Source organism: Mobula hypostoma, chromosome 1 (genome assembly GCF_963921235.1).
Source record: "Mobula hypostoma chromosome 1, sMobHyp1.1, whole genome shotgun sequence".
Lineage (NCBI taxonomy): Eukaryota > Metazoa > Chordata > Chondrichthyes > Myliobatiformes > Myliobatidae > Mobula > Mobula hypostoma.
Genome location: NC_086097.1, coordinates 201811380 through 201824075, shown reverse-complemented (window position 1 = coordinate 201824075; position 12696 = coordinate 201811380). Strand labels below are relative to the sequence as shown.

Below are 12696 nucleotides of genomic sequence, written 5' to 3'. Positions count from 1 at the left end.
GAACATGAGATACAGAGTCCTTGAAAGTGAGTCCATAGGTTGTGGGAACAGTTCAGTGATGGAGCACGTGAAGTTGAGTGAAGTTATCCCCTCTGGTTCAAGACCCTGATGGTTGAGGGGTAATAACTGTTCCTGAACCTGGTAGCACGAGTCTTTAGGCTGTTGTACCTTCTTCCTGATGGCAGTGTGACCTGGGTGATGGGGTTCCTTGATGCTGTCCAACGACAATGCTCTGTATAGATGTTCTTGTTGGTGGCAAGGGCTTTAACCATGATGGACTGGCCATATCCACTCTTTTTTGTGGGATTTTCTGTTCAAGGGCATTGGTGATTCCGGAGCTGTGATGCAAACAATCAATGTACTGTCCTCCGCACACCTATTGAAGTTTGTCAAAGTTTTAGATGCCATGCCGAATCTTCACCAACTCGTAAGAAAGTGGAGGCACGGCCGTGCTTTTAGTAGGTCAGGTGGGTTCTATGGAAAGAGGATCAGAGTTAATGTTTTAGGTTGAAGGCCCTTCACAAATGGGAAAATGGGAAAACAAGTTAGTCTTAGTCTTACTGAGTGATGGATAGGAGAAAGGTAATACCTCGCATAGGGTGAGGCCATGGTTACTGAGGTAATTCTGGTGTTTATGGAGCCATGTAGTTAATAAACTAATGAGGAAAGAGTCTTCTAAGGCTTTGAAATGCAGGTCAGAGCTGTTGTTGAACTGGAACTTCAAGGGAAAATGCTACAAATGCCTAGCACATAAAACAGTATCCGAGATGGAGAAGAAACAAGTTAATACTACAGTTGGATAACCTTGCAGCAGAACTGGCCAGCTCCATTATAGACAGAAAAGTTAATTACCTGCGATTGTTGATTTGACGTTGAGACTCAGATATTCCAATGTACTCGGTTGGATCTTGTTGTACAGGAGGTCACGGACAGATAGGTCAAAGTGGAGATGGGATGGAGGAATAATGTGATGAATGACAATAGAGTCTTAGGGTTGCCCCTTTTGATTGAACAGGAGTTCTCTCCCAAGCTATTGTCTAATTGGCATTTGGTTTCTTTGTTGAAGTACAAGTGAATTGCTGTCTCTGCTCTTTTCTGCTGTAAGGTTATCCATCTGTAATATTGTAGGTTTTTTTTCTCTGTAATCTGAATTGCTAGGTATTTTATCAACCCTTGGCGATTTATCTACTTAAATATGTACGTACCTTTAATTGGTTCTCTCCCTTTCTCTCTCTCTCCATTTATAATTTAATTAACCTTCCTGATTAATCTCAGTATCTATTTAATCATTCTCAATTGTTCAGACAAGCTCAAAGAATCAGAGTCAGGTTTAATATTACCAGATATGTTGTGAAATTTGTTGTTTTGCAGCAGCAGTACATTGAAACACATAGTAATATAAATGATAAATTAGAATAAATATATAAAAAAGTAACTTAAGTAAGTAGCGTAAAAAGAGAGGGAGAAAATACTAAGGAAGTGTTCATGGGTTCATTGTCTATTCGGAAGTCTGATGGCAGAGGGGAAGAAGCTGTTCCTCAAACACTGAGTCTGTCATTAGGCTCCTCTGCCTCCTCCTTGATGGTAGCAATGGGAAGACAGCATGTCCTGGGTGATGGGGCCCTTAATGATGGAAGCAGCCTTTTGAAGGTTTCCTGGTTGCTGGGAGACTTGTGCCCCTAATGGAGCTGGCTGAATTTACAACTTTCTACAGCTTTTTCCAATCCTGTGCAATGGCCCCTCCATACCAGATAGTGATGTAACCAGTTAGAATGCTCACCACTGTACATCTGAAGAAATTTGCAATGTCTTTCATGACATACTAATTCTCTCTAAACTCTGAATGAAATATAGCTGCAGTCGTGCCTTCTTTGTAATTGCATCCATATATTGGGCCCAGGATAGATCCTCAGAGATGTTGACACTCAGGAACTTGAAATTGCTCACTCTTTCCACTGCTGATCCCTCAGTGATGACTAGTGTGTCTTCGCTTGACTTGCGTTTCTTGAAGTCCACAATCAATTCCTTTGCCATACTGACATTGAGTGCAAGATTGTTGCCGTGACTGCAGTCAACCAGCTGATCTATCTTGCTCCTTATGCCTCTTCATTACATAAGAACATCAGAAATAGGAGCAGGAGTAGGCCATCCAGCCTATCGAGCCTGCCCTGCCATTCAATAAGATCATGGCTGATCTGTCCGTAAACTCAGCTTCATCTACCTGCCTTTTCCCCATAACCCTTAATTCCCCTACTATGTAAGAACCTATCTCACTGTATCTTAAATATATTTAGTGAAGAAGACTCAACTGCTTCCCTGGGCAGAGAATTCCACAGATTCACCACTCTCTGGGAAAAACAGTTTCTCCTCATCTCCAACCTAATTCTTCTCCTCTGAATCTTGAGGCAATGTCCCCTAGTTCTACTCTCACCTACCAATGGAAACAACTTTCCTACTTCTATCTTATTTATCCCTTTCAAAATTTTGTATGTTTCTATAAGATCCCCCCCATTCTTCTGAATTCCAGAGAGTATAGTCCCAGGCGACTCAATCTCTCCTCATCGATTAACCCCTTCATCTCTGGAATCAACTTGGTGAAACTACTCTGCACTACCTCCAAAGCAAGTATATCCTTCCTCAAGTATGGAGATCAGAACTGCACACAGTACTCCAGGTGTAGCCTCACCAGTACCTTGTATAGTTGCAGCATGACCTCCCTGCTCTTGAATTCAATCCCTCTAGCAATGAAGGCCAACATTCCACTTGCCTTCTTAATAACCTGTTGCACCTGCAAGCCAACTTTTTGCGATTAATGCGCAAGTACTCCCAAGTCCCTCTGCACAACAGCATGCTGCAATCTTTCACCATTTAAATAATAATCTGCTCTTCTATTATTCCTTCCAAAGTGGATGATCTCACATTTACCAACATTGTATTCCATCTGCCAGACCTTGGCCCACTCACTTAACCTGTCTATAGCCCCCTGCAGACTCTCCACATCCTCTGTACAATTTGCTTTTCCACTCAGTTTAGTGTCATCAGCAAATTTTGCTATGCTACACTCAGTCCCCTCTTCCAAATCATCAATGTAAATGGTAAACAGCTGTGGGCTCAGCACTGACCCCTGCAGCACCCCACTCACCACTGACTGCCAACCGGAGAAACACCCATTTATACCAACTCTGCCTTCTATTGGTTAACCAATCCACTATCCATGCAAATACACTTCCTCCGACTCCATGCATCTGTATCTTATTTACAAGTCTCTTGTGTGGCACCTTATCAAGCACCTTCTGGAAATCCAAGTATACGACATCTACCTGTTCCCCTCTATCCACTCATTATGTCCTCAAAGAACTCCAGTAAGTTTGTCAAACAGGACCTTCCCTGTCTGAATCTATGCTGTGTCTGTCTAATGGAACCACTCCTTTCTAAATGTTTCGCTATTTCTTCCTTAAAGACAGCTTTAAAAAGTGGCATGACATTTGCTGTCTTCCAATCCGCCGGGACCTACCCAGAGTCTAGAGAATTTTGGTAAATGATTACCCGTGTGTCTACTATAACCTCCGCCAATTCCCTCAGCACCCTGGGATGCATCCCATCAGGACCAGGGGACTTATCTACCTTCAGGTCCTCTAGTTTGCTCATCACTATCTCTTTAGTGACAGTGATTTTAATCGAGGTCCTCACCTCCCATTTCGTCCATAACATCATTCTTTGGCATATTAGATGTGTCCTCCACCGTGAAGACTGACACAAGATAGTTGTTCAGTGCCTCAGCTATTTCCTTATCACCCAATATCAAATTCCCCTTCTCATCTTCCAAGGGACCTACATTGACTCTAGCCACCCTCTTCCGCTTTATATATTTATAAAAATTTTTGCTATCTGTTTTTATATTTTGTGCCAATTTACTTTCATACTCTATCTTCCCTTTCCTTATTTCTTGAAAATCTTGGACCATCTGAAATTGTCCAGTATGTCTGCTATGTTCCTGAAGGGACACAGTCATCCACACATATTTAATTGTGTTCCTCTTCGGAACACAAGCTATTGTTTTGGTCATCAATAGATCACCCCATCACATTTGTAAAGCATTTCAAATGTTTCATGTCATTATTTATTGTGCTTGCTCCTTTTTAAAATCTTAATTTCATCTCTGTTAGCTTCCTTATTTCTCTGGGCTTTCTCCTGTGTTTGCTCTTTGTATTTGTCACACATTCCCCTTTCCATTATCCTTATCTGTCATGGCATTTATATTGACGTTTATGGGTGTCTAGGTTTGGAAGACCACATTTTTGTTTTACCATGAACCTATTTAGTCTGAAGCCTCGTATAATTATTCTCAAAGTATAGTGATTTAACTTAATGTAGCTGTAACCAGCCTTCTTAAATTGAATTGTACCTCAGCCTGGTAAAACTGAATCAGAATCAGATTTATCATCACTGTCTTAAATGACATGAAATTCGTTGTTTTATGGCAGCAATACAGTGCTAAGAATGGAATAATGAGGCAGTTCATGGGCTCATGGGCCATTCAGAAATCTATTGGCAGAGGGGAAGAAGCTGTTTCTGAATCAATGAGTGTGGGTCTTCACTTTCCTGTGATTCTTCCATGCTGGTAGGAATGAGATGAAGACATATCCCTGATGGCATGGGTTCTTAATAATGCTGGATGCTGTCTTTTTGAGGCAACACCTCTTGAAAATGTTCTCAGTGGTGGGAGTGTTGTGCCTGTGATAGAGTTTGGTGGGTCTACAACCCTCTACAGATTCTTGTGATTCTGTATGTTGGAGCCTCCGTGCCAGGCTGTGATGCAACCAGTCAGGATGATCTCCGCAGTACATCTATAGAAATTTGTAATAGTTTTTGGTGACATATGAAAGCAACTCAAGCTCCTAACAAGGTGCAACCACTAGTTGCCTTCTTCATGATTGCTTTAATTGCAATCTTTTTTTTTTAATTGTCTACACTCTGCCCTTTTCTCTGCGAAATTTGAAGCACCATGATTGCATCAGATCGTACTCCATTGATAGATACATTTGTCTTTGCCCAGGTTTATTCCCTAAGCACTAGTCTAGTCACATTTACACTTTTGCTGAGCTTGCTTTTGATTTAAATAATTCCATCCAATAATCCTTCAATTTTATATGCTTTCTCTGTTACTATGCCAGATATGGCTGGGGTGCTTGAAGTTTCCTTCTACCACTATTTTGTCATTTTACCCTAAGTCTCACTTCTATCCAATATCCTGTCAGCCTCCTTTGTTACAAGGAGAATAACTCCACTTACTTCAATCTAGTCTTATAGCTGAAGTTTCTCATCCTTGGAGCCTTTCTGCTAAATCTTTTCTACACACTCTGTAGGATTATCACACTTCTCTATAAAGTGGTGATCAGCATTAGCTATATTAGTACTGAAGTTGTGGCCTATCTAATGTTTTACAAATATAGACCTCTTTACACGTGTCCTCATATTTTCACTAACCATTCTGTCAGCAGTCCTGCCATCTTCAAACATTCATCTCCTCTTTCTTCTTCTGATTGTTAAGGGCAAATATTCTCTCAGCAACATAATTACCTTTTGTCCCATAGCTAAAGCATATATGGGGTCATTTGTTAATCTTTTTGCCATTTTACCTCTCCCATACTTGTAATTGTTTTTTTAAAATCAATCCTGTACATCTTTTTATTTTCCCTTCCTCCATGTCATTCAAAATCCCTATAACTTGAAGCCATCTTCCCTAGCCATTTTTGAGCATCATTTTGAAGATAGCAACAATTTATGTCTTTTCAATTCATCACTTTTACTTCCTAGATATTTTGAATTGAAGCACATCTAAATTTTTATCTATTCCTTTTCCCCCAGCTTTTAATTTCACTACCTTTTAAATTCATTATACTGCCTTCTAAACTCAAAGGAGAAACCAGTCTTCCCAATTTTGCCTTTCTTCTTTCCAAATCTTTCTGATACAAGTCCTGGTCCTGTTGAGATCGAGCCTTTTTGAGGGATGCTACCTCCCTCAAAATTAGTCCATTGCCCCAAGAACTTTAAGCCCTTCCTCCTACATCAGTCACACACTCATTTGCATTTTCCTTCATTTCTGCACTCACCAGTGCTTGTTACCCGAGTACATCCTGAGTGTCCTATCTTTGAGATTGTGTCTTTAGCTGCCTATGTAATCTGGCAACAGGGCTTCCACCTACTTTATACTTATATCATTGATACCAATATTGACCTCAACCTCTGATTCACTCACCTTCCCAAATTCCCCATCAGTTCCCTCGCTTTCTGTGGCTTCTCGGTGATATTTTTGACCCTGATACATTAGAATGAGAAAACCTTTGGAGAGAATATGTACACAGGGTCTCCTACATCATGGCTTAGGTCTCCTGTTTGCCAGAAGTGACCAACTCCCTCTTCCTGTTGATGCAGATGTTATGGGGTGATCACCTCCAAGGGAAATTGTTTCAAGATTCGCTGTAATCACAAGCTGCTGCTCAGGAGCAAAAATCTGGATTTTAAACTCTTGCACAGGTGATTCTCCCTGTGAGATGCATCTTGAATTTCCTATGTGGCACTGAATGTGCATTCAGTAGAACGAGAAATATTGAAATACGAATTCACAATATAATGACCAAGAATTTTTTTAATTAAATGTGGTAGTCAATAGTAATTTCTTTTAAAATAATGTTTCAACATTACCTTCATGAACAAAAAGCATTATCAAATAACTGTGCATGCAATGGACATATTGAATGTTATTTAATTTCAGCTATATCTAAAATGAAACTTATTTGTCATACAAAACTTTACTGGCAACTTTAGTTGTACAGAAATGTGAATTGTGTCAAATTTCAAAAATGTGTTAATGTATTATGATGTAGAATATTGTTGGTATTAAACTTGAATATCTTGTGTTTGTACATATACTTAACACCTTTTTGTTTATAAATTTATGCTTGAAATAAGATTGAGTTTGGTAGAATTGCAGGGGTAAAGCAGCAAATGCTGGGTAATATCTTTAATTAGTAGCCATATACTTCCTTATTGATTACAGTGGTTGTAGCCAAAATATTCTGATTAGTTATTGAACAATAGTCTCCAGAATTAAGTTGCATAGGGGATGGCAGTCTGGTTGCACGGGATAGGGGAGTGCAGGTGATGATTCAAAGATCTACTTTGTTATATGATTACAATATTATAGAGAGTGATTAATGACCAGATTATACACTTTAAAGATGTGGCATATATTTATGAAATTCAAGATTCTTTGTGTTGTTGGACAGCCTGATATTTTTCTTTTATAGAACATAAAATTGTGAGTTCCTTAAGAATAATCCCTTATTTCAACTAACTGGATTGTATTTGATGATTTTTTAAAAATCCTTCTATGTTAAAATCGTTCTGCCTGAGGACAGTTGCAGATTTAAACACTTATTCATTGAGCTCGCACCCCAGTGAGAAGCCTCGCAAGACAAAAATACTAATTGGAAATTCAGTGCTAGAGTAGCACCCTTTCCATGCCAGTCTTTCATCATGTGGGGTTGCCTCCTGGTTGTGCGGTATCATTGAATTTATCCTATGGTATCCATTCAACAAAGAACCAAGTAGAGCGGTCGTCCAATGCATTCTTTCCTCTGTCTTCCTCTTACCAACAGATGTTTGTGAGGCTGTTTGTAGATGAAAACTTGGACCGAATGGTCCCCATTTCTAAGCAGCCTAAAGAAAAGATCCAGGCAATAATTGAATCATGCAGCCGGCAATTCCCTGAATATCAGGAGCGTGCCCGGAAGCGTATACGTACTTACCTCAAGTCCTGCAGGCGGATGAAAAAGAATGGTTTTGAGACGGTGAGTTGTACTGTCCAAATACAACCCATTCCCAGTCTGCATCCAGTTCCTGTGCATAAACTCATCACAAGATTTTTTTAATCCCTATCCCTCCCACTCCCAACCATTCTGATGATTTTTTTTTAATGTTATTTTTGATAACATAAGTTCAGAGACCTTACCCTCTCATCTAAACCATATTTACTTTGCCTCACTGGTGTCTGGAAGAACATTTTATATGAATGTTATTACTTCAAAGGATGATAACTGAAGTTCCACATAAAATATTATGAACAGTATTCTGTTTCTAATGTACTGTACTTAACTACAAACTTTGTTCCATATTTATCTTTTGACATACTGAACACAAGATCATTTATAGTATGTGTGACTATTCTTTCTCCTCAGTCTGCTTAATAAATCACAGGTAACTAATTTCATGTACATAATTTAACAGTACTATGAATCAAATATCTGATAGAGATTGGGAGATGCATGGCATGTGGCTTTTGGCCCAATTAGTCATAATGTCTGAAGTATGCTGACATCTTATAGGATTTTCTGTGGTTATTTGGAATAACTTAGAACATACTTTTGTAATCTATATCTCCATAACTGAAATAATATTGATATGAGATTGAGAATTTGAGCAGACCAAGATTGCTGCATTCCTTTTTTTTTTACTCAGAAGAACCAAAGAATTCACATTAATAGTTTCCTCAAGTCAGCAAACTAATTTCTACTAAACACTAAATAGTACAGCACTTTAAGTAGATTTTAAGTGTGTGCTGTGTTGTATCATATCAATGAACATGCTTTGGAGTTCTCTGTTCCACTTTTAAGAACAGAGTTGCGGTAATAAAATTAATACAACTTAAGCAACCATGCTGTTGAAGAAATCAAATATATTTTATTCGCTCACTTCAGATCAGTTGTTACAGAATAATATTCACTTTCGCAGGCTTCTCATTTCTTTAAAAACTAGGTTTCATCATGTTTAATCATAAAATTAAGTTATTTGAAAAACTGAACAGGACCTACTTGCTATATTAGTTCTTAAAACAGCTTTAAAAGTAAGTGTGTGTGTGCGCGCGCGCACTTAAGTGGTAGATATTTAAGGTAGGTAAGAATTTAAAATTTTTCAACTTCAAAATTATCTGTTAGTTATTGTTGCATGAGATTTTTTGATGTGATTGTGCCATTTTGAATTTATTTTTTTGTAGATGTCCTAACTTCCAAATCTTTTCATTTAATATCCCTGTGAATTGGGATAACATTATAAAACTGCAGGAGCTGTTCAATTCTGGAAGCATTTGTTTTTCTACAGCAATTTCATAAGCTTGGTTGCTTGCTGATTGCTTTTTTTGTGGATTATGTAATAATTAGTTGCAGAACTCATTTAAAGTCATATCAGCAAAAGGAATAATGAAGTCCTTTAACATTGTTAGGTAGATCTGGAAGAGGTCTCTGGAACAGGAGGCCATTGAACTCTGCTAATCCTTTAGAGAATTTGCCATCTGTTGAAATCAGAGGACACTGACATAGGGCAATGATTGTAAAAGTATATGAAGGGAAAGAAACTAGGGAGACCTGGATAGGAAGTTGACTGAATGATTAAGACTGGCAAGCTGCGAATTGACCAATGATCAAGCAAAAGGTTTCAATAAATTTTATTGAAATTAGTTATTAATTAAGAAGCAGTAACACCAAATCTCATGCTAGGAACAAAATTGAAAAAAGCAACAAAAACAAAAAATTAATGAACATATATACCTTCACTTTTTCCTGCATTTTTTAATTATTCTGATCTTAGTTGTTGTATGTTATGCTCTCAGTCACAAAAGGACTGGACCTGGGTTAGAGGTATATATATAGTTGGAATATACAGGTTTAATATTATATTTTTTTTCCTTCAGTAACATGGTCATTCCATTCTTATCAGCAAACCATAGAATAAAATGAGTCTTGTAGCATGGAGTGACAGCAGTATAAATGTATCATGAAAAATTGGTATGATGAAAATGTAGATCAGAATCTTTGCTTTACTATGCTGCTTTAAAGATTTTTAGTAAGAGAATCTACAGTTCATTAATAGATCTAGCAGGCAATGGACATGTGGTTTGGCAAGTCAACAGCAGCATGTTTTGTGTGTGCCAGAGTATAGAAAGCCTTTTCCCTTTGGCTTTTTAGATTTTTGCAGTCCTCTCAAGGGTCCAAGGAGGAATAATTGGAACCTCTATTTATTTCGCTCTTGAATTTTTCTTCGCAAGCTTTCTTTGCCTCTTTCATACGCAATACAATGGGGTTTAGATGCATATCAAGGTATGAGCAGGAGTATTATGTCACTCTGCAAATGCAGATCGTATGCAATGCAGAGCATTTGCCACAAGGGAAGTATGTGTTCAGCATTGTAATGAATCTTAAGTGGGATAAGAAGGTGTTAAATTGTAAAAGTGCACATTTTTGGCAGGTGAATCATTTGCAGATCTATGCAGAAAGAAAGTATTACACTGATGTTCATGTTAGCTCTTTCTCCTCTCAAGTCAAGAGCTGGAACAGAAAACTATTCAGAATATTTAAATATCTACAATAAGGAAACAGGCCTGGCACAAAAGACAAAATAGCCTGCTTCACTTTCAGGAGAGTCGCAAATGTGTAATGCATTGTACTTCCTAATAAGAGAATGCTCTTGGGAACCTTTGACAATAAGATCAATTTGAAATTTGATTTTTAAAAACAGAGTTTGAAGAATAGACACACCAAAGGTAACAGGTAAGAAAGAATGAAAATTTACAAACTAAGCAGTTAACAGCAAATTACCAACTACAGAGAACAGTTTTCTTCTACATGTATATAAAAAAAATTGACCTAAAAACAGCCAAGACAAAATGTCATTAAAAATTACACTTGATTGATTTTAACTTTTTATTTGGATTGGCTTTAAACAATATGATGTTCAACACTGAATATTAATTCAAAAACTGGGCTTAATGCTGTTGAGCTTCGACATATTGTCAGGTCAATCTGTAGCTGATTAAACGTTAAGGGGCTAGTTTTTACAAACAAACGAATTGCTCATTAACATACTAAATATTAACAGACTGTACTTCCACTATATATTCAGCAGCGCACATAAAAGTTGCTGGTGAACGCAGCAGGCCAGGCAGCATCTGTAGGAAGAGGTGCAGTTGACGTTTCAGGCCGAGACCCTTCATCAAGACTCACTGAAGGAAGAGTGAGTAAGGGATTTGAAAGTTGGAGGGGGAGGGGGAGATCCAAAATGATAGGAGAAGACAGGAGGGGGAGGGATAGAGCCAAGAGCTGGACAGGTGATTGGCAAAAGGGATACGAGAGGATCATGGGACAGGAGGTCCGGGAAGAAAGACAAGGGGGGGGGGGACCCAGAGGATGGGCAAGAGGTATATTCAGAGGGACAGAGGTAGAAAAAGGAGAGTGAGAGAAAGAATGTGTGTATAAAAGTAAGTAACAGATGGGGTATGAGGGGGAGGTGGGGCATTAGCAGAAGTTAGAGAAGTCGATGTTCATGCCATCAGGTTGGAGGCTACCCAGACGGAATATAAGGTGTTGTTCCTCCAACCTGAGTGTGGCTTCATCTTTACAATAGAGGAGGCCGTGGATAGACATGTCAGAATGGGAATGGGATGTGGAGTTAAAATGTGTGGCCACTGGGAGATCCTGCTTTCTCTGGCGGACAGAGCGTAGGTGTTCAGCAAAGCGGTCTCCCAGTCTGCGTCGGGTCTTGCCAATATATAGAAGGCCACATCGGGAGCACTGGACGCAGTATATCACCCCAGCCGACTCACAGGTGAAGTGTTGCCTCATCTGGAAGGACTGTTTGGGGCCCTGAATGATGGTAAGGGAGGAAGTGTAAGGGCATGTGTAGCACTTGTTTCGCTTACATGGATAAGTGCCAGGAGGGAGATCAGTGGGGAGGGATGGGGGGGACGAATGGATAAGGGAGTCGCGTAGGGAGCGATCCCTGCGGAATGCAGGGGGGGGGGGGAGGGAAAGATGTTCTTAGTGGTGGGATCCCGTTGGAGGTGGCGGAAGTTGCGGAGAATAATATGTTGGACCCGGAGGCTGGTGGGGTGGATCTCCCAGTGGCCACACATTTTAATTCCACATCCCATTCCCATTCTGACATGTCTATCCACAGCCTCCTCTACTGTAAAGATGAAACCACACTCAGGTTGGAGGAACAACACCTTATATTCCGTCTGGGTAGCCTCCAATCTGATGGCATGAACATCGACTTCTCTAACTTCCGCTAATGCCCCACCTCCCCCTCGTACCCCATCCGTTATTTATTTTTATGTACACATTCTTTCTCTCACTCTCCTTTTTCTCCCTCTGTCCCTCTGACTATACCCCTTGCCCATTCTCTGGGTCCCCCCCCTTGTCTTTCTTCCCGGACCTCCTGTCCCATGCTCCTCTCGTATCCCCTTTGCCTATCACCTGTCCAGCTCTTGGCTCCATCCCTCCCCCTCCTGTCTTCTCCTATTATTTTGGATCTCCCCCTCCCCCTCCCACTTTCAAATCTCTTACTAGCTCTTCCTTCAGTTAGTCCTGACGAAGGGTCTCGGCCTGAAACGTCGACTGCACCTCTTCCTAGAGATGCTGCTTGGCCTGCTGTGTTCACCAGCAACTTTTATGTGTGTTGCTTGAATTTCCAGCACCTGCAGAATTCCTGTTGTTTGCGTTTATATATTCAGCAGCATTGTTTTTCATGTACTTTGTTGACATCAGAATATATCTGAAAATCCATGTTTGAAGTTTAATAAAATTGTATTAAAATCTGCAAAGTGCAAAACCTGCAACCATATGATAGTGTACAATAATATGC

The 12696-nt window shown here is 39.6% G+C and overlaps 1 protein-coding gene across 6 annotated transcripts in view; it reads left to right on the top strand.

Annotated features, from left to right (window-relative positions):
• LOC134354245 (nucleolar protein 4-like) overlaps positions 1-12696 on the top strand; it is a 424681-nt gene that overhangs the window by 376790 nt on the left and 35195 nt on the right. For 4 of the 6 annotated variants that reach the window (XM_063063184.1, XM_063063154.1, XM_063063146.1 and 1 more), the window contains one exon: positions 7662-7853. The exons of the other annotated variants lie outside the window; for them this stretch is intronic. In XM_063063184.1, the coding sequence (XP_062919254.1) occupies positions 7662-7853 (192 nt within the window). The remainder of the gene's footprint in view (positions 1-7661; positions 7854-12696) is intronic. 6 annotated transcript variants of the gene reach the window in all.